Source organism: Sebastes umbrosus, chromosome 15, assembly GCF_015220745.1.
Source record: "Sebastes umbrosus isolate fSebUmb1 chromosome 15, fSebUmb1.pri, whole genome shotgun sequence".
Taxonomy (NCBI): Eukaryota; Metazoa; Chordata; class Actinopteri; order Perciformes; family Sebastidae; genus Sebastes; species Sebastes umbrosus.
In genome coordinates this window covers 2,365,854-2,393,140 of record NC_051283.1, presented here as the reverse complement: position 1 = coordinate 2,393,140, position 27,287 = coordinate 2,365,854, and the positions used below count along the sequence as shown (strand labels likewise).

At 40.9% G+C, this 27,287-nt stretch overlaps 1 protein-coding gene across 1 annotated transcript in view; it reads left to right on the top strand.

The window, feature by feature from the left end:
* Nucleotides 1–27,287, top strand: part of rnf19b (ring finger protein 19B) — a 41,296-nt gene that overhangs the window by 4,064 nt on the left and 9,945 nt on the right. Inside the window, exons 2-3 of the mRNA XM_037794571.1 lie at nt 14,694–16,004; nt 26,436–26,635. Of these exons, the coding sequence (XP_037650499.1) occupies nt 15,340–16,004; nt 26,436–26,635 (865 nt within the window). The 5' untranslated portion in view covers nt 14,694–15,339. The remainder of the gene's footprint in view (nt 1–14,693; nt 16,005–26,435; nt 26,636–27,287) is intronic.

Sequence of the window (27,287 nt, the reverse complement as noted above, 5' to 3'; positions counted from 1 at the left end):
GTAGTATTTCTACATTGTAGTATTGATACTTCTACTTTGATCAGAGTAGTTATTCCACCATTGCTTGCATCCCTACTACTGAAGTGAGCATGGAATGCCTTCTCAGGTCTATAACAAATATTGAGATAATTGCTAATAGCAATCGATTCCACAGCCTCTGTGGGGTTGAGGTTGACAGGGCAGATACTTCAGTTACTACTGACGTGGTTAGGGCAAAACTAGGTCTGATTATCAGGCCATATCTGTACCAGAACTCCGGTGTCATATGTTGACATCAGTATTTATACCCAACCCTACTTATCACATGTCTTTACAGTAATGTTCACAAATATACTGTAAATCAACTATTAAAAAATAGCCTACCTAATAGATAGATAGATAGAAAGAAAGAAAGATTACAAACACTTGTTTCTGCAACAGTAGATGCTGAGTCAGTAAATTGGTGATATGGAAATTGTCCAACTGCGTCGTTGATTTCCACTGAAAAAGGGTGTGTAAACATTACCAGTAGATGAATACATCTTCTCCCACGCACACACTCTATTATTCAAATTCATTTGGTGTTGGCTTTTAGGGCGTTAAAGGAAGCAGTACTTTTAGGGTTAGCCGCATTTTGCCAGATGCTTGGATGGTTTTCTAGGGGAGAGGATTATGCGCACACACACACACACACACACACACACGCAAACACACACACACACACACACACACACACACACACACACACACACACACACACACACACACACACACACACACACACACACATTGACAGACTGTGTGCAGATCAAGTGTGCGTGTAGCTGGATTCCTGGGAAGAGCAGGCCATCATGTTTGGTTGTCAGGGTGGTTTTTCCACGGAAGTAAGAACTGCTTCCATTATCGGCAATATATCTCTAATCATCAACCAGCCCCCGCATGCACACGCCAAAACCCAACCACTTTGCTTACAAAATAACACGGTATCCAGAGCGTTTTAATGTGGGTGGCCCTGCTGTTCGCAAAGTGTTTCTTGTAGATGTGTGAAATATTGACAGTAAACAAAAAGTACTTCATGTTCTGTGTGACAGTAACTTCAGCTCTCTTCAGGCTCAGTTAGTTTACTGAGAGGTGATGATTTTCTCATGAACAAAAAAACATTAATGAAAGTGAAACAGCTTCTTGTTTTTAATGTTTCTGGGTCCGTGACAGTCCACACTGACTTTTATATCATAAGAAACCAACAGTGAGGGAAACTCCTATCATCATCCAATCTTTTCTGATGATTCTTTTTCTTTTTGATTGTAAAATAAAACTATGATTGATGATAGAGACAAAGCATTTTGACTAGATTTAATTAATAGAAATAGAGGCTTTGTAGTTGCTATGGCACTATCTTGAAGATGTAGTTATAATTTGGTGTGTAAAAATAATTGCAATATAAACAGTTAAGAAAAAGAGACACACTTGTAAAATATTGTGGTGTTGTGGCTGTAGATGGGTTCATTAATCCTGCAGTTGGTAACTAAAAATAACGTTTTTTATCATATTTGCTCAATCTGTCACTAAATCCTGACAATAGTCCATGAGACAGATAATCTGTCTTAATGGCATGTGCAAGGTTCCACCGCACCCAAAGGAAAACAACCAATCACAGCAGAGGAGTCTCCAACGCAGCTGTCAATCACTGCTCGCAAACTCCGATCAAATGGTCAAACTAGGCATCAAATATGGACTTCTTTCTCGCCTCAATGTTTTCAGAAACTTCTTGTAGTGTACTGTTTAGCTGTAAAAAAATTAAGTTTTCTGCAGCTGGTGGGCGGTGCTTGGGTTTGGCTCGACTGTCACAAATTTTCTCATTTTACAGCTAAACAGTACACTACAAGATGAATCTGAAAACATCTGAGGTGAGAAATAGACAGCTGCGTTAGAGACTCCTCGGCTCTGATTGGGAAATCTTGCAAATGCCATTAGGAGCACTAAAAGGTGGCAGAGGAACCTGATTTTTTCACATATTATCTGTCTCATGTACTACTGTCAGGATATAGTAACAGTTTGGGCCAATATGATAAAAAGTAATTTTACTTAAAGTTACCAACTGCAGCTTTAATGTTTAAAGTGAAAGTGTGGTAAAATGACTGTGTTATCTAGACTCAACCAGCCAGTTCGCTCATTTTGTCAAAAACACTGATGAAAATCCATTCATGCTAACACTAAACATTACTAAAGTGTCCTCGAGCAACACCATCTGGTTTTAAGGAAATCTTGTGAAGTTTTGCTTTCTTGTAGAGTTAGATGAAAAGACACCACTCTCATTTTTGTACGGTTAGATATAACGTTTATCTTCTTATCTAATATTTAGGTTTAGCTTAGTTTAGCATAGAGATTGGACTGTTAGTATGGATCAAACTAAAGGGATATAGCGTGTTACTGTAATTACTGAGCTGTTGAGGTGCTTTTAGGTGGATTTTGTCATCTTGAGATAGAGCCAGCTAGCTGTTTGCAGTCTTTGTGCTAAGTTAAGCTAACTGTCCGCTGGCTGTAGCTTCATGATTATTCTTTTTCTGCTGCAGATGTTCCTTGCCATGTTTATTTTAATCTGAAAGTTTAACAGTTAAGAATGACAGAAAGAGACAGAAGGGATCGGCATGTTAAAAAGTGTCCTGGTTGGAGGTGACCTTGGGATGTTTCCTTTATTTCAACATCCCATCAACATTACTACAGTTGGAAGCAGGCCCCAGGTGTCATTGTAAATGTCTGTGTGTTAAAACAGCGGTCTAATAGTGGTTTGTGAGTATATCACACACTCTGAATGATGAATTAAAGAAAAAAGACGGTTCCTAGTTTGTGTGGGCGGAGGCTGCAGCGAGGTCACCCGACACCATGAATCAACACCGAAGCTTGAGGTCGACACGGTTCTTTCTGCTCTAATGTGTCATTATAACCCCGTTAATCAGTCGTGATATCTAATCTGCATGACTCAGCCGGTCCTTCTTTCCACTTGAAGTAGCCTTGACTTGTGCATGTGTTTCCTGTGTTTTTTCTACAAGGACCAAATGTTCTCCCAGAGATCCTCCGAAGGGAGGATGTTTCGCTTGACCTCTCCTCTTTAAAACAAGGAACATTTAGCCACTAATAATGAGGATGTGCAGTCTGTGCTGGTGATCTATGTGGTCCATTACAGCCTCAGGGCTGGGCGATGCCTAACAACAGAACAACAGCTACTTCACTGTTGTTGGATAAGAGCAGCTGAAACAACAAAATCCCCGTAAGAACTCTGCTCACTGGCTTTCATTAGCAACTCTAACCATGAAGATGTGTCTTACAGTCTCTAAACATAACCATTTTCAACTTTATATTAAATAAAGATCACATTTTTTCACTTGCCTGATCGGACAACTGCATGAGGTGTTCCACTTGCCCGAACACAGAATTTACTTGTCCCGGGCAAGTGGGTAAGCGCTAATGTCGAGCCCTGATGTAATATTAATAACTATGTTTTCTTTAGTGTGTAATCACCTGAGTCTTTTGTTTTCGTTCTCCTACCCACCTGGCACACGGGAGAAGTTTCAGATTGTTGCAATCTGTTATGTCACCGCTAGATCCCACCAAATCCTACACACTGTTCCTTTAAAGGCCTGGAGGGAACAAGGGTGGCCCCCCGAATTTGGTCGGAGACGATAACGTTTCTCTCTGCGGAGCCCCGTCACTTCACAAGACACCGGAAACCTCTGTTGGTCTGGAGGAGCTGCAGCAGTTATTTCTGCACAAACGTCCACTGTACATTCACTAGATATTCTCAGAGCTAAACTAACTCCTCTGCAGTGTGGAGTGTGCGCGCATGAACGTGAGAGTGGAGCGAAAGAGTGAGAACGAGCGCGGTGTGTGAGTCCAGCCCTGGAGACCAAAGCTACGGTCTTCGCCGCGTCCTCCGACCGCGGCCAACACTGTTTAACAGACGGGCTTCACTAGATACAACCAAGAGGTTTTGGTGCTTCTGTGTAGTTTGTGTTGGAGTCTGAGTCTGAACAGCGTAGCCACACGCAGGCGCGCATGAGACACCGACCCGCAATGATTTATACAAGTAAGAAGTTAAAAACAGTCCCTTTAAGTAAGAAATCAGAATACTTCGATCCTACAAAACAAGCAGATTTTTATTTGGATTATTAAGCAGCACACTTTCATTAATAGTTAGGTATAGGTTTCTCTGTAGAAGCATGAGAAGCAGACAGAGATGCACCTTTACAGCAGGGTCAGGGTTTATTTTGTTACCCCAGTGCCGATCAGCTGACGGTCTCTAATTAGCTCACCTCCCCCAAACACACATCCACACACACATCCACCTAATACATTATTAGCTCCTGTGTTGAGTAGGGGACCACCTGTTCTGTCCAGAGACTGTCGGCCCCTGGCTCTCAGATTAGCAGGGTTTTTAGTCAGCATCACTACAAACAGTCTGAGCCGAGCCGTCTGTTGGACCCGGCTCTTTGTGAATCTGTCTGTTCATGTTAAAACAAAGTCATCAGTCACTTTAGACTACAGGCTTTTAGCTGATGCTCTTATCCAGAGTGATAAAACGCTCTTGAACACTGAGTGCAACAACAGGATCATCAGTTTAGTCTGATGTGGTCTGCTTAGTGAAACATTAGAAAGAGAAATGTTCCTAGATTACTATTTTTTGTTTTGTCTGACTGCAGTGAGTGACTTTTTTTTTTTAACATTTAAACGTTTAAATCAATGCTTTGTTGTTATGTATGTGCTTTTGGTTGTTTCGCAAGCAACAGCAGCAGTTTAGAGAGAGATCACAACCAGAGCAGCTGGTGGATTTTCCGGGGAATCAACAAAGACAATAAACAGCAGTGAAGTTCTCAGGAAAGACGGCGGGCCCAGGGCATTTAATGAATAATGTGTTTGGCTCAATGGGCAGAAACATAATGGTATGATATGATTATGTGACCGGAAAAGGCCGCAGTGTGGAAGTGCATTATCAAGTACTGCACTTATGTTCAACTTTGAGGTACTTGTACATTACTTGAGTAAGTTATGCTACTTTACACTTCTACTTCACCTTGTTGAACGAAATAAATATTATTCCTTTTACTCCGTTTGGCAGCTAGAGTTTCAACTTACTGTTCAGATTCACTTTCTACATACAAAAATAAGATCCATTGTTAAACTAACCAAGTAGTTCCACCAACACCATTAGACAGCTTCTTACATGTTAATATATCAGTACTAATAATCCAATAATTTAATATGAATAATTTATAGTAGAGTTAACAAATCAAGCTCACCACAAGGCCAATTTAGTGTCTGTTCTAGCCATATAGTAACATGAATATATATGAATAATTAGAACTGTCAATCGATTCAAATATTGAATCGCGATGAATTGCATGATTGTCCATAGTTGATCGTGATTAATGGCAAATTAATTGCACATTTTTTATCTGCTCAAAATGTACCTTAAATGGAGATTTGTCAAGTATTTAATACTCTTATCAACATGGGAGTGCTTACTTCATACAAGCGTTTGTATATATTTATTATTGTCAATCAATTAACAACACAAAACAATGACAGAAACCCTCACAGGTACTGCATTTAGCATAAAACAATATGCTGAAATCACAACATGGCAAACTGCAGCCCAACAGGTAACAACAGCTGTCAGTGTGTCAGTGTGCTGACTTGACTATGACTTGCCCCAAACTGCATGTGATTATCATAAAGTGGGCATGTCTGTAAAGGGGAGACTTGTGGGTACCCATGGAACCCATTTACATTCACTGATCTGGAGGTCAGAGGTCAAGGGACCCCTTTGAAAATGAACATGACAGTTTTGCCTCAGCAAAATGTAGCGTAAGTTTGGAGCGTTATTTAACCTCCTTCACGACAAGCTAGTCTGACACGGTTGGTACTGATGGATTCATTAGGTTTTTCTAGTTTCATATGATACCAGTATCTTCACTCTAGCTTTAACAAAATCGCAATTTGCGTTAATGCCTTATTATCTCTTAACTTCACGCGTTATTATCGCGTTAACTTTGACAGGCCTATAAAGAATATATTCACACTCTGACATTTAACATAATGAGTACTTGGACATTCAAGAATGAAGTACTTCTGTAATTCTTATCAAGTCAAAATAAAAAAAAAAAAAGGACTTTTACCTGTATTGGAGTATTTTTTACACACTCTGAGTACATTTTCCACCACTGGTCAACTGAAGTAAAGATAATTGAAGATTGAATGTAAAACTGCTGCCTCACCCAAACCAAACTATTTACCCAGTACAGCCAGTTAAATGTGTCAGGAGGTATCTGGTGAAAATGGTGTGTAACTAATGTCATTCAAACCAAATCTTCACTAGAAATGTGTCCAATTTTCTGCGTGAAAGAGCTTTTCGTCGATGACTTCATTAAACACGTATGAAACGGAGGTGTTCAGATGTGTGTGTGTGTGTGTGTGTGTGTGTGTGTGTGTGTGTGTGCGTGCGTGCGTGCGCGCACACACACACAGTGTGAATCTTGTGCAGACGTGTCGAGGCTGGCAGTGAATCATCTTGTTGCATAACAGCAATCAGCTCTCACAGCAGCACACCTGTAGCACACAGCTACAGCTCTAATGAGTGTGTGGCCAGTCAAACATCTTACGGCCTTTTCTAATGCTGAATAACCTGCCAGAGAAACCCACGCACGCTGAATCACTTCAGCCTTAAAATTCTTATGAAATATTTATTCATCTTATAAGTAACTAAATGGCTTCATTGATTCTTAACTTTTGCCTATGTTGCATTGTTAATTTGTTGTTGCTGCCCCAATAATATAGTTGCACAGTTTTATTTTTTTAATATTTTTTCTTTATTCTGTTGATTGATTATTTTTAGGGCCCGAGTGTATGGAAGTTTTTATTAGTTGTAATCCACCGAAGCGTTCCACAAATGTGTACCATGATTTCCAAATATTTCACTATCCACAAACATGTATTTTTGTATTTGTGTTATGTAAAGTCACATCTACAAAAATAAAAAGCAATTTGCAATTAAGCATATCTGTAAATACATATTTTAAGGTTTACATGTAAAGTGATATATACGCATTTGTGCATCTATTTCTACACGTGGAATGAAATTTGCGCATTTGCAGATCGCTTCCTGTGCATTTATGGGCCAAGTGACATTTGTAACTTTCCGCCTGTTTGTTTACGGAATTTTGTCCGATTGGTACCACAGCAGATCTGTAGATAATAGTTGTAATCCACAGAAGACAATTCACAAATATATACCATGATCTACAAATATTTCACTACCCACAAACGTAATTTTGTATTTGTGTTGTGTAAACTCAAATTTTACACAACTTATACAGGATTTGCAAATACGCATAACTTACTCTGTAAATACGTATTTAAATTCCACATAAAAATGTTGTAGGTTTACATGTAAAGAGATATATATATACGCATTTATGCATCCATTTCTACACGTGGAATGATATTTGCGCATTTTTGCAGATCGCTTCCTGTGCATTGATGGGCCATTTGACATTTGCAAGTAAGTTATACGTATTTGCAAGTCACCCTTTATTTTTGTGAATGTGACTTTACACAACACAAATACAAAAATGAACTGTATTGTGTTTCTATTATTTAGCCTGCCCTCATTTATGTAAATGGGGTGGACAAAATAATAGAACCACAAACTGCAGCCTCCAAAATGATCATACAGTTGAATCAACACCTCTCTAAAACAGTTACAACAAACGCTGCACATTATAACCTTCATGCAGGGTGGATTTATTGCAGCACTGTTGTATTAGACAGCATTAGTTTTATCCAGGTGTACCTAATAAACTGTCAGCTGAGGGTATGTACTGTTGTGCGTGTGCTGCCAGTTGCAGCATGTAGGTTGGCCATGCCCTGCAGCAGGGGGAGACTCAAAGATCCCAAGAAAGTGCTGAGGCGTAACTTCACCTTCTAAAACAGAACAGTCTGTCTGAGAACTGCAGAGAACAGATTACCTGCAGAAAACATCGGCTTCTCTTTCTCTCTGTCTCTCTCTCTCTCTGATTCAGGAAACCCATTATGGACCTTGGATTAGGCTGTAAGGTTTCATTGTGGTAGTTTTGGTACACGGAGCATTATAGTTTTAACGTCCCATAAAGATTAAAAGCCCCACTTGTGGCCTCTAGAGGCTGCAGGGTTTATCACATCACAAAATACAAACGTGTTGGATTGAACAAACAACTTATTAATGATTTTACTTTTGTTAGATCCTTACCAGAAGTGAGACTGCCGATTAGGCTGTGATCAGGTTGTTAAATGTGCGTTAGGGCCTGCTACACCGACTAGTAGGTTTTGTCATCTATTCACATGGTTGATCACCAAAAGAAGGAATAAAAAAAAGACGACAGCAGCCTCCAGCGACCGTAGTAACTATGACAGGATCAAAAGCGGAAGTCAGGCGGTGTAGTGTAGACGGTGTGAAACTCCATATGGAGTGGAGGTGTGGGGCGATGGGGCTTTCACCCAGGAGACTGGGGTTTGTGTCCCGTGTGAAACTAACAACGTTTAGTTGTCTTTGTGTTCACAAGCGTTAAGTTTCACTTTCACTTTTGAAACAATTATTTTAAGCCAAAACACAATCATTTCCCCTCAACTTAACCAAGTGGTTTTGTTGCCTAAACCTAAAGAAGCTGTTTTGTTTGTGTTCAAACGTTTCTTGCAATTTTATGTGTTAGTACGTGTTGCTTTTCTGCTTTCACTTTTACAACGTGGTCTAGTTAGCGTAGTAGGCCCCAACTGACCCACATCTATGATGCTTATAGTGACCGACAATGCACATTTAATGGACTGATAACACTCGAATTGGGTGGAAATGTAAAATTTGTGCAACAAAGGTTTCGAGGCTGGAATCAAACCCGTGACGTTGCGGTAATGTGGCATGTGCTTTACCACAGGGCTCCATAAATTCGACCTTTTAAGGAGCTCTATACTGAATTCTGAGCATATCTATGATCGAGGGATTGCCTCCACATGGCTCTCAACATGGCCACGCAGCTAACAGAGCTTACAGTGTAAACAAACAGCACTAACAGTGTTGACCTGGGGGGAACCGGAGGGTGGGCGCTATACTTCTGTGCAATGACGCCATCGGTCGGGACGGCATTATCAGCTGTAACCGCTGTATGCCGGCCCGGATATGTCAACAAAGCACAGAGAAGTTTGTATTACAACACACACACACACACACACACACACACACACACACACACACACACACACACACACAGGGAGAGAGACTTCATTAGTAAATAGTTGTTTGCTGTCACTTTAATGCTCTGAATATGGTATAGATCACCTTTAAACGGGTTTATTTCAGTAACCAGTTGTTACTGTTCAAGCAAACTGTGAATGTTTCATATTCTTTATCTGGTGCAGCCCAATGTACTTCAAGTATCCAAAGTAAAAGTACTCAATGCAGAAAAAGTGACTGTTATACTATAATATAATATACCTTTAGATTAGTATTACTGATGCATACATGAGTAGGGAGCATTTTACTGGTGTAGTTGCTTAAGGTGGAGCTGAAGTGTACTTGGTTCCATTCCACCACTGGAAATATCACACCCTATAAAACAGTGTGTTTCTGTCCTGAGAACACAGAGTGCTGTTTTTTTTCCAACCTTAATTTCAGTTAATTACACAGATGGCAAGAATAAAAACCAGCAGCCGTCTTTGTCTTGAGAACCACTTTTGAGCTGTGAACGCTTCAGACAACAGTTTAATCTTGATCTAAGTTCCCTTTCATGTTGCATGATGTTTATCTACAAAGAGAGAGAGAGAGAGAGAGTGTGTACGTGTGAAAGAGAGATTGAAAGAAAGAAAGAAGGAGAGAGACATTGAAAGAACGATAGTAAAAAGAGAAATGCTTTGCCAGTGCAGTGAGAGTGTGAGAAGAGGAGGTTTAGCTGGTGTGTGTGTGTGTGTGCTGAATTGAGCAGCAGTGGAGTAGGAGGGCAGTGTGGAACAAAGTGCGCGTGTGAGCATGTTGATAACAAATCAAGTCCAGATTGTGAAGTTCTCAGGCTGTTCAGATCAGATCTGCCAAACAACCGCATGATCACAACACACACACACACACACGCACACACACGCACACACTCTATTCCTCCCGCTCTCAGAAGATGTATTTATCTGTACTATCTCTTAGAGAATAAGCATCATTATTCAATCATCAGTGCACATTTTGTACCATGTGAATGTCCTTAGAGAACCAGATGGCAATAAATAGCGATCAATCAAATAGCAAGAATAATGATTTAACAACATTTTCATAACGTAAAATTGACTAAATGTTATAGCATCTGCAGGTTTTGAAAAGTCTTAAAAAAATGGAATTCAGTTTCCTCGGTGACAAGTAAGTAAGAGTATTAAATACTTGACAAATCTCTCTTTAAGCTACATTTAGAACAGATAAAAAATATGATTCATTTACGATTAATCACGATTGACTATGGACAGTCATGCGATTTAATCACGATTAAATATTTGAATCGATTGACAGCCTTAATATAGACCTTTATCAAAGCCAACATTTGGGCTTGTCATAGCAGGGAAAGCACAGGGGGAAGTGATAACATTAACAAGGGCTCAGTTCAATTATCTGTCCCATTCCATTGTCCAGCATGCACCACGCCAGGGCCGGGTGATTAAAAAGGACTACAGTCAATATTAAATGTTATGACATACACCTGTGCTTTTCCTGCTGTGATGCATCAAAATGTTCAACAGGTGTTTCAAAAACAAGCACGTTAAGTATTCATATACCTGAATGTGCTGCGTGACACTTCAGATTTCTAGAAGACATGAATCAATGAGCAGATAAAAAGATCTGACACAAGAAATATGAAATATGTCTCGCTTGATGTCCCCTCTTTGGAGAAGCAGGAAATCTTTATCAAAATAAAGTTGTGGAGGCGTTTGTGTGTGTGTGTTGTCCTTGGAGACGCCTGTTAGAGACATCAGAGGTGTCTCTTCATCAGGGTGTTTAGGCAACAACTTGTTATCATGAAACAACATTATAAAATTGACACTGGATTAAAGGTCACATATTGTAAAAAGTGAGATTTTCATGTCTTTTATATTATAAAGCAGGTTAAAGTGCTATATAAATACTGTTAAACTATCAAAACGCTCAATATACGGAGAAATACACACAGCCCGTGTTTAGAAATTGTGCGTTTGAAACAAGCCGTCAGGATTTCTGTCAATTTGTGATGTCACAAATATACAATATTTAGACCATTATATGGTTTTAAACGTAAACATTCTAAATGTGTCCCAGTTTATTTCCGGTTGCAGTGTATGTGAATGACATCAGCTGACAGGATGTAAACATGGACCCAAACTGTTGCCTAGCAACGCAATTCCTTTGCAATTCCATTGAAATGCACTAAAACGGAGCGTTTCAGACAGAGAGTAAATACAGGTATATTCAGGCAGACAGTATGAGGAAAATAAAGTTTTTTTTTAACATTACAGCATGTAAACATGTTCTAGTAAAAACACAAAAGTATGAACCTGAAAATGAGCACGATATGGGACCTTTAAAGTTTCACCAGTTTGATTCCAGTGCCAGGAGCACTGATCACTGGGCCAAATGGGAGTCCTGTGTTGGTGGAAGATGAAATAAACACACAAACACACACAGATCTAAAAAATTGTGTTGTAAAAAAAAAGTCTCATCTCAAAAAACATAGATCTCACACACACACACACACACACACACATACACACACACACACTATCACACACACACACACACTATCACACAGTGTCACAGATGGCAGCCTTTGTGTGTGAGTGATGCTCGGGGGGCAGCAGAGCAGAGGGCTTTTACAAACTCAGCTGGTCGGAGGGTATATTTAGGAACTGCAGGCTTTTTATACACTTACACACATTTCATTAAGACCCGGTTTGACCCCCGAGAAGATGGCGAATGATGGCTGCCATGGCAACCGTTTAAATGGATGTGTTTGTACAGTACGTAGGTTTCACCATTTACTCTGTCTACCGGTGGAAATCCTCCTCCTTTATTGATTTTTTGACTTCAGCTCAGAAGTATTTTCCTTCCTTTTCCTGCAGCCTGCAGCGTGTTGGAGCTGTAATGTACTTTATCAATATCTCACATCTGTCTGAAGGCTGCAGATGTCAAACATGTCGTAGTTTTTACTTTGTGGTGAAGAGTCAGATGTGTTTCCATGTTAGAGAGGAATCAGGGTGAATCATCACAACGGTCACAGAGGTTCAACTTAGAGAAAGTTGACCTTTTAAAGATACGTGCTTCTCACAGGACAGTGACGCTACAAACATATGATGATCTTATAGAATATGATGTATACAGTATATATATATGTATACTGTATATTATAATGATATAATAGATGGCGCCAGATCCTACACACTGCACCTCCAAGGCCTCCAGTCTGCACACACAAACAAAGAAAGAGTCGCACCTGACAGACATTATAGGCTTCATTGTAAAACCTCAATAGAAGCTTTGAATGCAAAAAATAACATTCAATGAGAATAATATTCATTCTTTGTTTGTTTCCCATTTACAGCCAGGGATATGTATGAACACACAGAACAGACAGCCAGCGTTCCGTGAGGAGATATTCACTGAATTTTACAAAAAGTGTATTATTGTATTAGAATCACAGACTGGATCTGAATACTTCTTTCACTCCTTTCATTTATACTCTATACTCTTCTATACAGAGTGGCTCTAAAAGTTTCTACAAACACCAAAATAATGCATGAATGTAAATTAAAGCTCACTGAAATGACCATAAAGACAACATAAAAACAGTATGCCCAATTCTCCTTATTCTTCTTGCACAGTTGTGACGCTATCGCGGTGACAGAATCTGTCCACAGACAGACATATCAACACCTGGCAAAGTACTCTAAACTTCCTCTGTGGTAGTTCCAGCTACAGTAGGTGTCTCCAGGACTCACACAAAGACTCACAAGGTGAAAACAATAATAATATTATAATAATAATATGTTCATGTAGTTTAGCACTTTTCATAGAACATGATTCACAAATTGCTTTACAAGAATAAAAATGAATAAAAAATACATAAAACAGTAAATAGTAAACTCTGTCGCCTCACAGCATGAAGGTGACAGGTTCGAATCCGGCTTGGGGTCCCCAAGGGTCCTTCAAGTTTGCATGTTCTCCCCGTGCTAGTAGCGTGGGTTCTCTCCGGGTTCTCCGGTTTACTCCACCAGTCCAAAGACATGCAGGTTAGGTTCATTGTTGACCCTAAATATCCCGTAGGTGTGAATGTGAGTGTGAATGCTTGTCTGTCTCTATGTGTCAGCCCTGTGATAGTCTGGAGACCTGTCCAGGGTGTACCAAGCCTTCGCCCAATGTCAGCTGGGATCGGCTCCAGCCCCCACTCAGGCTGAGTTTTCAGCCTGAAGTCGTCCCTGTCCGCCTGCTCCTCAGTTATTGGTCAGCTAATCTGTCAATCACCTGAACACACGCAGGTCACAATCTCCTGAATGGTCTGAGGTATACTGGATCAGCACTACTAGTGTGTGTGTGTGTCTGGCCTTCAACCATAATCAAATCTGTGAAGCTAGGAGAGGAGCCGGTCAGTCGTTTGGTGCGCAGAGAGAGAAAACCAGAAAACATCTGGACTGCTATGGGAGTCAGTTTGCACTTTTTGAGTCCTTTAAATTCAGTTTAATGTTGATTTATTGTATCGTAATTGACATTTCTCTGTTTGTGCTGCTGAGAAACGTACTAATAACACATAAGAGCTGTTAAGTGTAGCTTACACACACTCCTTAACATTAGCTCACACAGCCTGTAATTGTAGTGAAGACACAGGATGTAATTATACGTGTGTGTGTGTGTGTGTGTGTGCATGATTATCACTTTTCACTTGTAGAGGTGTGTGTGTATATACTGTATACAGTACTGTATATGCAATGTGTGTGACTGATGAATTTCAGCACGCATTCATTCATTCATTCACAGGTTTGAATGTGTTTTTAATGTCTGTTTTTATGATTTGGAAGTGTGTGTGTGTGTGTGTGTGTGTGTGTGTGTGTGTGTGTGTGTACATTTTGAGAGTGTATATTTACATGTGTATCATTGTGTTTTTCTTTACCAGCTCAATTGTGCTCATGCTTATATGCGTCTGTGTTTGTATGTGCGTGCAGTGCGTGCGTGCGTGCGTATACATAAGTGCCAGAGTCACAGAGTGGGTCGCTGTTTGCCTCGCTCATAGTGAGCGTCGCCATGGCAACGGCACTAGTAGCGCAGTGTGAAGTGGAGGAAGAGCTCGCGGAGCTCAGCGTGATGGAGGGAGATAGAGAGAGACTGGTTTCACATGAATACATGATTGGTCAGACTGGTTGATGATGTCATGTATTTTAGTTGGTTTGTCTCATTTAAAGGTAACCTCTTAATCGTGGCTATTTAACACATATAGTGTAGCATTATCTTGCATGTATGAGTCGGTCTGTATATTTAAATGTAATCAGCACAGATGGATCATCAGTATAGGGTCACAAGAGTTAATGATCAAATTGAAACCCAGGACGAGCAAAGCAGAGAGAGAGAGAGAGAGAGAGAGGTGTGTCATACTGAGCATGCTCTTTGTGCTAACTTCCTGCTCTCTTCTTCCTGACAGAAAAGACCGTTCAGAGAGACCGGCGTTCAACAGGACCGAGACGAAGACGAGCGGTGGAGAGGCTCTGAATACAGCTGAGGAGAATTAACTCCAAACTGAGGAATTATCACAACATTCAGGCTGAACTCTGCCCTGTGGATGTTTCTGTTTCCTTCTTTTTTTTACCCTCTCTATTTTTAAGGAGAGTCATTGATCGGAGCAGACGTTAATCTTTTTGAGAATCACACTAATGTTTCACCTCGACGTCTGCCTGGGAGATGAAAGACTCGCTGCTTTCTCTTCTTTGTGAACCTTTTGACTGCCGAGTTTGAGAGAAACTCTGGGAGCCGACGGGGATTTTTTTCTTCACTTTGAACTTGCGCAATCTCTTTCGTTTTCTGTTTTAACGTCGTTGTTATTTCCCTCTGTCTTTTCCTGGTAGCGTTTTGTTTCTCATAAAGGGAAGAGAAGGAGGCGACTGGCTCAAGTTTCTCTAACAGGAGCTTGAGTAGCATTTGCATTCCAGTTTGGCTCTCACAAGGGGACAAATCCTCCCTTGTGTGTGTGTGTGTGACTGAGTGTGTTTTTGTGTAGCTGAGTGTCCCTCTGCGATACATTAGCGTGTCTCAGGGGACAATAACCTCCCCTGTGTGTCTCTTCTGGGAAAATGGGATCAGAAAAGGACTCAGAGTCGCCTCACTCCTCAGTGAGCGGCGTCCCCAACCCTAAGTGCCGTGCGGCGGGCAAACGCCAGGGCCGCATCTCCTTTCACAGCCTCTTCCACAGCAAACGGGGCTCTCGGGGGGCCAGGGGCCCCAAAGGAGGAGCTGCCACCCCTTTATCCCTTCTTCAACACACACAGCAACAGCTTCTCCCTACTGCCTTGAACTCAGCGCCCGCCGCAGCCTCTGCTACTCCCACAACGACGACCACCACCACAGCCACCACAACCCCCCAGGATGCCGCCTCCAGCACCCCCTCAAAGCCACTCTACTCCAGCCAGTCGTCCCTGGGTGGAGCCCCTTCCTCTGGGGAGGCCGACCTCCTGGAGTGCCCCCTGTGCCTGGTGCGTCAGCCCGCCGACCAGCTCCCCGAGTTGCTGGGGTGCAGCCACCGCTCCTGCCTCTGCTGTCTGCGGCAGTACCTCCGCATCGAGATCACAGAGAGTCGAGTCCAGCTCAGCTGCCCCGAATGTGCCGAGAGACTGTCCCCGCGACAGGTGGCGGACATCTTGGATGACGCGGCCCTGCTGGACAAGTATGAGGAGTTCCTGCTGCGGAGGTGCCTCGCCTCCGATCCAGACTGCCGATGGTGCCCGGCGCCTGACTGCGGGTAAGACACTGTCCATAATGTCCTCACTGCTGTCCTCTTCGTCTGTGCTCATTACAGCAATCTTTCTGTTTCTATGCTAGTATCAAGTCTATTGAATCTGCTGTCCCCTGCAGCAGACAGACACCAGGCTACATGTCTATGTCTCTCACTTATTTTGTCTCTGTGTTTACTGTTGGGCTGCAACTAATATTTTTATGATGAGTCATTCAGTAGTCTTTAAATTTCCAGAAAATCTGAAAAAGGCCTGTCACTAGCTCTGAAAAGCCAAGTTGACTTCTTGAAATTGCTTGTTCTTGACACACAAACACAAAACCCAAAGATAGTTGAGTTGTAATATATATATACATATATATATATATGTATATATATATACATATATATATATATATTTCTTTTTAAAAAAGGGAAAAGCAGCAAATATTTGCATCTGAGAAGTTGGAACCACCACGTTTGATATTTTAGACTTTTCATAGAATGAATAGATGAATCATGTTATTGTTGGAGCACTAGTTCAGTGGACTGTGTGAGGACAATGAGGACATTCTGGACAGTCCTCATAGGAAAAAAGGACAATTTAAGCGTTGGAACTGAGGTTAAGATAACTTAAGTTATAGTTGTTATAGAAATTAGATGAAGCATTTAAAGTGCTGGTCTGGGCTCTGTGCCAGTTTCAGCTTGTTTGTTCCCATCTTCCTGTTTCTGTGATATTATTAAGACATCTGATCAGAGTTTAAGCAAACAAACACAAAATAGCTTTAAGCACTCATCTGTCATTTGCTCAAAGGTTTGTCCTGGAACTGAAATGAACTTCTGGGAAATCACCTTGTGTAATATATAAAAACAAATAAGTCATTTTCAGAAACAGAAACTAAACTAGTATGAGTGAGACAAAAAGGGGAAAATGTAGCAACAATTTTCAACAATATGTTTATTGAGTTTTCAACATTTTATATAACATGTAAAAAAACATTATGTATGCAATGCGTACTTACAAATATCCAGTATTATAATAATATAAACATATATGTGATATATACATAGACACATACATGTTAATGAACAAACAATATTAAAATTATTAAAAATAAACTAAATGAACTCCCATTACATACAGTAAATGGTAAAATAATAATAATATTAATAACAACTTGTCATTTAGTTTCTCAAAGTCTGGACAAACAAACAAAGTCTGTGTCTATTCAGATTAAATTGTTCGAGCTTCATCTGGTTTAGACTGACGAAGTCATCGCCTATTAGCTCACAATAGTGTCTGGTAGCGATGCTAATGAGAGGATGACTGCTGTATATCATCACTATCAGGCCAGTAGCTGTAATGTCTGTTAAACCTTTTCTATCACTCTCTCTTCCTCTTTCTCCCTCTGATGCATCACATCACATCACTCACTCGGCTATTTCCTCATTCTGCTGTAATTGCCTGGATTTCAGATGAACAGTAGTGCTTCAGAATCCTGATGAATGATAAGGGTATTTCTCTTTTTTGGTTAAAGACATTATGAAGCGTGACCTTCTCTGTTAGAGAAAGAGAAAGACGAGGAAGCTGAGGAAGTTGAATGTGAAAGTGTAACTGGGTTAGAGGGCCTCGTGGTCGGAGGAGGGGAGAGTCAGGTGGATTTGGAGATAGAGAAGCTCCCGTTAGGTTTTCTGGAACAAATTGGAGGCGTTTGTTTCATCATAGAAAGCAAGAGTGATTCATTGTGTTTGTGTTTCTGTGTGTGTGTGTGTGTGTGTGTGTGTGTGTGTGTGTGTGTGTGTGTGTGTGTGTGTGTGTGGGAAGGAGGAACGCAGCTATTTGGTGGTGTTTTTCTGCTGTGGTTTTGTACAGTAATACTGGTATTGTCGCAGGGGAAGGCCAAAGCGTCTGTGTGGTATCTTTGCATAAATCTGTCTATATGTGCCTTCATGTCTGTGCATTTCTGTTTGTTTCGGTGTCTCCATGACTGAGTGTCATACCCCTACATAAAGGATGAAAGATTTGCTTTCATATTTAATGTTTTTTTTAATTATTGCTTACGTTCAGGATCATGTCTGTAGGCTGTGAAACTTGTTTGTCCTAAGGGGAGGTACTAGAAGAAAGACAACACGTCATTAAAATCAAAAGAGTTTATTTTTACTAGTGCTGTCAAATGATTCAAATATTTAATCATAAATAATCCCATGTTTGTCCATAGTTAATCACGATTAATCGAAAATTAATCACACATTTTTTATCTGTTCAAAATGTACCTTAAAGGGAGATTTGTCAAGTATTTAATATTCTTATCAACATGGGAGTGAACAAATATGCTTCTTTTATGAAAAATGTATGTATATATTTATTATTGGAAATCAATTAACAACACAAAACAATGACAGATATTGTCCAGAAACCCTCACAGGTACTGCATTTAGCATAAAACAATATGCTCCAATCATAACATGGCAAACTGCAGCCCAACAGGCAACAACAGCTGTCAGTGTGTCAGTGTGCTGACAAACTGGATGGTGTTATCGGAGCAGTGCAGAGCGGCGGCCGTGAGCTAGCCAGTGGGGCACCCTCACATGCACTAACATGCACTAAAAGGCACACACGGCCGGCCCGGCTATATCAACAAATCAGGGAGAAGCTCTGATTACAACACACACAGAGGGAGAGAGACTTAGAGAGGGCAAATAGTTGTTTGCTGCTATTTCAATGCTCTGGATATTGTATAGAGCTTTAAACTATGTTTATAATGGTAGGGATTCATCATTTTACAAAGAAGAAATAAATGTTTAGTTTTTTTATACTTTAAATTTTAAAGTTTGCAAACATGCAAGAACAGTAAAACTTATTACCCTATAAGTAACATAGGAAACAGAAAACAAGCAGATAAAAAACATTATTAATTAATTAATAATAATGATAATTACAAAATACAAAATAATAATAATAATAATAATAATAATAATTTAAACAAGAAATACATAAAAAGAAATAATGAAAATGAAACATGTAAAAATAAAAATGATAAATAAATAAATACACAGTTCTTATGTTGTGACATACTTATGTCTGGATGTTAGTATTGGCCTACATTGGAGCCAGTTTAAAGGTTACAGCGAGTCAGCAGTAGAGTTGATAGAGGTTATGTTTCCATGCATTCAATAAAAGGCTGCCAGATCCTCACAAATACATTATATCTGTTTTTCATGACATTCGTGATTTTCTCTCAGGGCATACAGTTAGTTATTTCTGATATCTATTTTGATATAGAGAGGGGGGGAATCTGACCTCCAGGTTAGTGCAGTACACTTTGTGGAAACAGCCAGAGCGATGACAATGAATTTTCTGGAACTCTGACTCAGTTTCAAGTTTGTTACGTTTCCTAGGAGACAGAACTCTGGATCTAATGGGATCGGCATATCCATAATTCTAGGCAGCTTGTCACATAAATCACACCACAATCGTTTTTCTTTTACAAGTAAAAACTTGAATTCATAAGCAGTAAATGAGTATGAATTACTGTAATATGTGTTATACATTACATGACAATCTGCAGAATAAACTGCTTTGATGTTGGTTTCTTTCTGAGGAATATTGCAATATTTTCAGTTTAATTAGGTTTGGTGTTTTTACTGTCTGTATTGTGTCATACCTTTGCTGTCAGATCCATGTGAGCATCTGTTTCTGTCCTTATATCTTGTTGTTTTTATAGCTACTGTGTTCAGAATGAACAAGTCTATGAGAGGGATCATTTTTTCTCCCAGTGGGGATGAAAATGAACCACTGGAGGCATTTCTTGGATCGATATAGTAAATATTGTTTTAGGTAGAGCCTGTTAATGATCCCCTTGGCTCAGTCCTTCCACAGAATGCTGCCTCTGTTTCTCACACACTATTTTTGTATGATTTTACGACTTACAACTTGGGTAAAATAAACTTTGAGCCTTCGTCTGTGAGACCAGAGTGGAGGGAGACATTCTGGCCATACCTCATGGAAAAAAAGCACAATTTTAGTGTTGGGTTTCTGAAGGTCATGTAGGTAGGTAAAGATAAGCAGACAGGGTATGGATGTAAGTCAGTACCTGGTACCTGTGTGTTTGCAGCAGTATCATTGTAGGAGAGGTTGACTGATGTGCTGACCTACATATTTACCAGGACCATCCTGTCTGACGCCAGCAGTGACTCACCACCTCTTGACATCAGACAAGTTGACTAAGTCCAAATTATTATTCACCACAAACAGTCCCGGCTCTGCACACACACACACGCACACACGCACACACCTGCCAGCTACAGCTTCAGACTGTCGGTCACTGGAGAGGTTACTTCCACAGAAACAGTGAAATAGGTGTGAATATCTTCAATATAACTGTGAATGGAGGCTTTATAGCTGAGAATGGGCCTTGTGTGTGTGTGTGTGTGTGTGTGTGTGTGTGTGTGTGTGTGTGTGTGTGTGTGTGTGTGTGTGTGTGTGTGTGTGTGTGTGTGTGTGTGTGTTGCATATTGGCCCACTTGTGGGAAAGTTATGCAAATGTGACCTGGTTTTTGTATCTTATCTCTTTCGAGAGATATCCAGTAGACAATGTACATGAGAGTAACTGACAAGTGAAAGATAAACATGGATTCAGTTTAGATCCAACAGGCAGCTGTTCTCTAGACCAGGAGTTCTCAAACCTTTTGGGGTCAGGAACCCCTTAAAGGGGAGAATATTTACCAAGGACCCCCTCATAATCGTAACATCAATTAAGCATAATGCTTACTACCATTTATACTCTTAGATGTCATTGGAACTATTCTAAAAATGTTCAACCTAAATCCTTCAGACCTGTTTGGTAGTGATAAACAGAAACACATTTCAGTTTGAATCATGTTAACACCACTTTGTTTTGTCCTGATATTCCGGGTGCTTTGTAATCAGATGTCACTTTAGCTTGGCCAGCTTCATGGCTAAGCTAAGCAGCAGCAGGAACGCTTCGTTGCGTCCTGAATGAAGTGACTGATTCATGTCAGGTTGACGTGATGACGTCCCAATCATATCACAGTTTCTATTGGCCCAAAGTTAATGGACACAATATGCTTGTTTTATTGGTGCAAATGGTCCCCATCTGTAAATATGTACTTTTTAATGATACAGCACAATTTTATAATTTATAGCTAATTACTTTGTGGACCCCCTGACAGAGTACCACAGACCCCACTTTGAGAATCAGTGCTCTAGAGCTCCAGTAAGCCGCTGTGCACTACAGCTCAGCTCCAAACAGACAATGTTAGCCACTATCGGGCTGGGCTACCTTGTGATTGACATGTCGCTACCACGGCGTTGTCCATGTTTTCATCTTTAACTTGAACCCTTTCACTGTGTGTTTTCAGTTCATGTAAGTTAATTGTAACAGTTTGGTCTCCTAAAAACGTCTTATTCAGCGTTTGGTTGTACTTGGCTCCACCCTCTTGTGTCACTTGTGGTTGCAAAAAAACAAGATGGCGACGGCCAATATGCCCAACTCAATGCTTCAAAACGTCTATGATAGAAACCTCCATGAGCTAACTAAAACAGTGACGCGTTACACAAAACAGACAAACACTTCTCTGTCTGTCCTCTGTCTTTCAATTTCAGTGTTTTTTCACTTCACAAATAAATGAAAATCATCCATCTAAACTCTGGAAAATCTACAACTGGTAAATCTTTCTGACTTCTCATCTTAACCATCATAACACGTCTGACCTGCTCGTCTCACCAGGCCAATAAGGTCTAAGCCTGTGTGATTGAGAACAAAGAGTGCCGTCTCCTCTGGCTGTCAGTTGCTATGGCGACTATCGATGCGGCATAGAGGGAGCGTTGCCAGGGGTAACAGGAGTTGGGACTTAATTAAACAGATCAATATAGTACGTACTCACTCTGGACTCGGTGTACATGTGCGTGCGTGTCATTGCTCAGGATTTTGTGCCTTTATTGCTGACGGACACGTAATGTGTTTTTCATGTTTCTGAGTCAGACTGATTCAGTTCATGCTGATGTTAAAAACAGCCTGCTATTAGTGTGTGTCTGTGTGTGTTGTAGCGTTGCATTTACAAGCTCAGCAGGATTCTCAGGTGGTTCTTGGTGGAACTGAACACTGACAGGACTGTCTGTGCACGTTTCCTCTCAACACGCAACATGTCAGCACTCATAAAACTCCTCCGCCTCTCATCCCTCTCCTCCGCCTCTTTCCCCTCAATCTGTGCTGTTGTATTCCAAATTTACATCTCAGCTCACATGCTCCTCTTACCCTCCTTTTATTTTATCTATCTCTATCCCTCTCTGTTTGTCTCTTTCTTCCCTCTCCCATCCTGGAAATGTCAGCCCGAATTGCTCTCAGCGCAGCGTCGCAATCCACCAATCGCGAGGCTGCTGTGACGTTGAATGCTCTCCCAGGAAAAAGCTGTTGTGGCAACCTGTGCTTTGTACCGCAACAAGTCCAGATAAAGAGCACAAACACACACATGCTCTATCTTTCTCTTTTCTCTTGTTGTTTTCAGCCATGTTAGTGGCATTGTAGGGATCTGTCGATCTGCCTCTGAGCTGGTCCAGACGGAATTATCTGAACTATTGGATGGATCGCTATGGTCCGGACATTCATAGTTCACCCCAGGATGAATTGTAAAATCTTTTGTGCTGATTCTGGTTGTTGTGCTCCCACGAAAAAATAAGGTCCCAAGTCTAGACCGCTTTCTTTATTTTATTACTGCGTAGATTTTAAGGACACACATACATACATATAAACCCTGTGTGACCTCACTGTGTAAATACAGGAGACAGTTACAATATAAATGTAGGTCTTTGGTTTCGCACGGCGGGCAGAGTTTTTAAAAAAGGAAAATGGTTAAGAAAGTGTCTTTCTTGTGAAGAGCTTGCTCAGTCCTCGTTTGACCATCTGCTGTTCTGTTTCTGTTTAGGCGAGCTTGAACCAGAGAGCTGATGTTGCAGGAAAAAAATGCAAAATTGGCATCTCTATGTTTTTGTTTCCCTTCGTTGAATCTAAAGTCTATACAGTTATTTAACCGTCGAGTGAGTTTAGTGACCATTTGACCTTTTGAGGCCTGCTGAAAACAGGGTGGATAGTCAAAAAAAAAAATGTTTCATCATTACAGCAGCTACTTTTTGCAGATGTTTGGAGACAGAAGTGATGTCTAAATCCTCACAGATGCAGAGGGTGAAGTTTCTCTGCAGGAATGCCAGTTCTTGTTTCATCTTGTCCCGAGAAAGCAAACTCCTGTCTCCTCTGATAGCCTTTAATTTATTCTGTCCTGAGAACGGGCCTGTCACGGTGTTGGAAGAGCTGGTAATGAGCGACATGTTGGGGCCGGCGTGTTGGAGGCGTGCCAAAACAATTATAAGTTTGTCATGTTATCACTTCTTCCACGCTCTTCTTCTTTTTTAAATAGTACAACTTGAACACTCGACTAACGTGCAGAAAACTGGCATCGTCTTTGTTTGTCCGGGCAGAAAAAAGGCAAGAAATGTTCAAATCCCCATCTGCTTTTGTTATCACTCCTCCAACATGTTTTCTCCCACTTAGCTTGGTGACAGTATTTGATGACCGGCCTCCTTTGTGATTTCTCCAGTGATTGATAGTCTCTCTCTCTATCTGTAATTGCCTTTTTTTTTTCCTTAAAGTTATAAGATGACACCCTTTTTGCTATATTTACCATTATTTGCTCAGCAGTGTGCTGGCCTAACTTCAGCACACAACAAAAGAATGGTTAGTCTGGTAGTGTTGCATTGAGAATATATATTCTTCATGAAGAGTTTACCCCCAGAGAACGCTAGATTAGTTTTGGGCCTGTCTATTTGATTGTTGGCAGGATATTTAAAAAAAACATCAGAAATTTCAATGAAGTTTGGTGAAAAGTTCAACCATAGGCTGAGGAACAAGTGGTTTGTTTGGGGGATATCTTAATGTTGCAAGATTTATGAACATTTCTGCTATTTTCTCATGATTCATAGCACTTTGTTGAATTAAAAAAAAAATGCATAAAAGAGTTCAAATTCAAATGACCTGCTGGTTGGACTTTTTTAATGCCTCGTCTCTAAACGCAACCTTTGTTGGGCTGCTCTCAATCACTCCATCACTGCTGGATTCACGCTCCTCTCTGTCTCCTTTCTCAGTATTGAACCTTGTGAAATCCATATTGATTGACCTCATCCCGTCTCTGTCCCCCCCTCTCTCAGTGTTGTTACTAAGTGATTACGCCATTGATCAAATGTTCTCTCTCATCTCAGCCTGCAGAGAGCTTCCAGGCTCTGTAATGTGCCCATTAGTGGCCATATTGGAGATCTTCATCTCTTAGAAACTTTGGTTGAATTAACAGTTTTCTGCATTTCTAAAGTTACATCCCAGATATGTAACATGTCACATCATATGGTGGCAATGTGTATGTGATAACTGTTGTGATACAGTGTGGAAAAGGGTCAAATTAAATAATCTAAGTTTAGAGGTGACCAGGAGACAGAGAACCCCATATAAGCTTACCATGTTCTTATGGCTACCATGACAGCAAAAAGTGGAGATATCTCAACAGTTATTGGATGGATTGTGGAATTTGGTACAGACATTCATGACGCCCAGAGAATTATTCTTACTGACTTTGGGGATCCCCTGACTTTTCCTCAGGCGCCACAGTTTTAAGTGAAATGTCAATTATTGGATGGATTACCATGAAATTTGGTACAGACATTGATGGTCACATTTTTGACTCCTGTCCCATGCTGCATCTCTTTGGTGGAGAAGTTTATACTCTCGCAGAGCAAAGTCATATACATTTGGATTGTGAGATACAGCTAATATGATAGCTTCATCCATTTCAATCCCTTGACACTGGAATCATTTTCATTTGGTCTGAAATGTTGCTGTTATTTAATGAGGGTGTGATCGCGACATGGGCATTTCTTTGGAGTCCTCTTACCATCGGTCGAATGTCAGCCAAGAATTCACAAACTGTTTAGCTCTGGTTTGAGTGAAAACATATTTGACTGGAATATCTTTGGCACGCTAGACTTTATTAGCCTAGAATCATCTTGGTTGAGCTTACGAGCTGTGAGTGGCTGCCCTCAGTTTTAGATTTTTGGATCTTGATTCTCAGTTGGATCAGCAGTACTAACAACCCTTTCATATTTCTTTTGATCCAATGTCAATATCAGAAATTCTGCTTAATAAAGTGGATTAGGAATGAGTCCTAAAACCCGGAAATGGGTTAGCATTTTAGCATTTCATGTTCCCTCATCTGGAAATCAATGGGTTTTTTGAATGGGTTTTTAGTTAGATGCCTGAAATAAGGTCTGTGGTTAACGCAAGCTTTAGAGATTTTAACGTTTTGTTGTGCGATATAAAATACGTTAGTTAATGTCCCTCTCATGAATTTTTAAACTTTTATGTGTCTTAAAAAAGGCAGTTGCTAACAAGTGGCTAAATGAGACGACTAAACATCATCACACCGACTAGTCCGCCTTTTTATACTAGCGCTTATGCGACCGTGGTGTAATTTGTTTATAGCCCAACGTTAGCTTTTTACTTCTGCTGATTGCATTCACGCTTCAAAAATCATAAAAATGGCGTTCATTTGTGGAGATTATTTTACGGAACAAAACGTGTCTGTATCATAAACGTGTGTTTGCCACAGAGCTGATTTTCTGCAATTATCCAAAACCCATTGGAACAATCCCATTGGGTTTTTGCCGAGGGAACCCATCCCTGGAGCAATCTATGAAGCTTTAAAGATACAGTGTGTAGGATTTGGTGCCATCTAGTGGTGTGGTTGCAGATTGCAACCAACTGAATACCCCTCGGCTCACTCCTCCCTTTCCAAGACTGTGGTAACGTGAGCCGCCGAGTGCAAAACCGTGGTAACGACGTTCGCCTCGCTCAGAGGCCATCCATACCATAATAACACTGCTTTAGGAACAACGGAAGTCAGACGGCGGCTGGCGGTACCACGGTTTGGCACTCTGCGGCTCACGTTACCACAGTTTCACAAGCGTGTTGGAGGACTACGGTGGCCTTCAGGTAATGTAAAAACGTGAAAGGCTCTCTCTAGAGCCAGAGTTTGGTTTGTCCGCTCTGGGCTACTGTAGAAAGATGGCGGAGCAACATGGCGAAGCAACATGGCGGACTCCATGAAGAGGACCCACCCCCTATGTAGATATGAAGGGCTCATTCTAAGCTAACAAAAACACAACGATTCTTAGTTTGAGGTGATTATACACTGAAGAAAACAAAACATATTTATGAGTATTATGTTTCATGTCTGCTAATAGATCCCCCTTAATCCTACATGCTGTTCCTTTAATATACTGTAGGGTTGTCACTTATTGCCTCATAATAATCAACAGTTTTGTCTTTTTTTCTGACTTCATCATTTCTTCAGTTTCCATATTATTGAACTGTCCTCTATTCGTCCGTCTCTTCCTGTCAGATTTGCCGTGATCGCCTCGGGCTGTGCCAGCTGTCCCAGGTTGGTGTGTCGCAGAGAGGGATGCGGTGCCGAGTTCTGCTACCACTGCAAACAGGCCTGGCATCCCAACCAGACCTGTGACTCGGCCCGCCAACAGAGGGCGCAATCCCTGCACACCCACAGCAACCACTCACCCAGCTACACACAGGAGCAGGGACCCGGTGAGTACACAACACACACACACACACCCCTCAGCCTCCCTGGAGAGTGACTGGATCAATAGTAACCACAGTCAAACACACACACTCACACATTGTGCAGATGTGTGTGTGCCTCTGTCTGGCATAAACAGTCTTCTCCTCCAGCATTTCCGACCTGAAAATATTCTTCACACCTCTGAGAACTCTCTGCCTCTCTGTCTGTCAGTCTTTATCACATGTCAGTCTGTCAGAGCGCTGAGTCAAACTCGTCTCGCGTCTGCTGTACCGACTCCCTGACGTTCCCACCGCGAGCGGCGTTCAACCGAGCATGAGACACTATTTATATCACAGTTTCTCCTCTTGATAATTTCCTGACGGCAGAGCCCTGCTTCCCGTCGTACAGCATTTTAAAAATGTCACCATAACATTTCTGTATCGAAACCTAGTGAAGTCAGATTATCAAAACGTGCGCTGTACAGTGTGATTTCTGTCCTCTTAGTCCAGTTCAGCTACAGAATTACACTCTGTTAGTGCAGACCACATTTGTAACATCAGATATGTTCCATATTTTTTTTACTGTATTTGAACAGTGTTGCAAATAATCAGCTAAATATATGCCCCTGAAAAAACTCACTTGTGACACTTCGAAAACTGAGTTTTAGAACAGTCAATC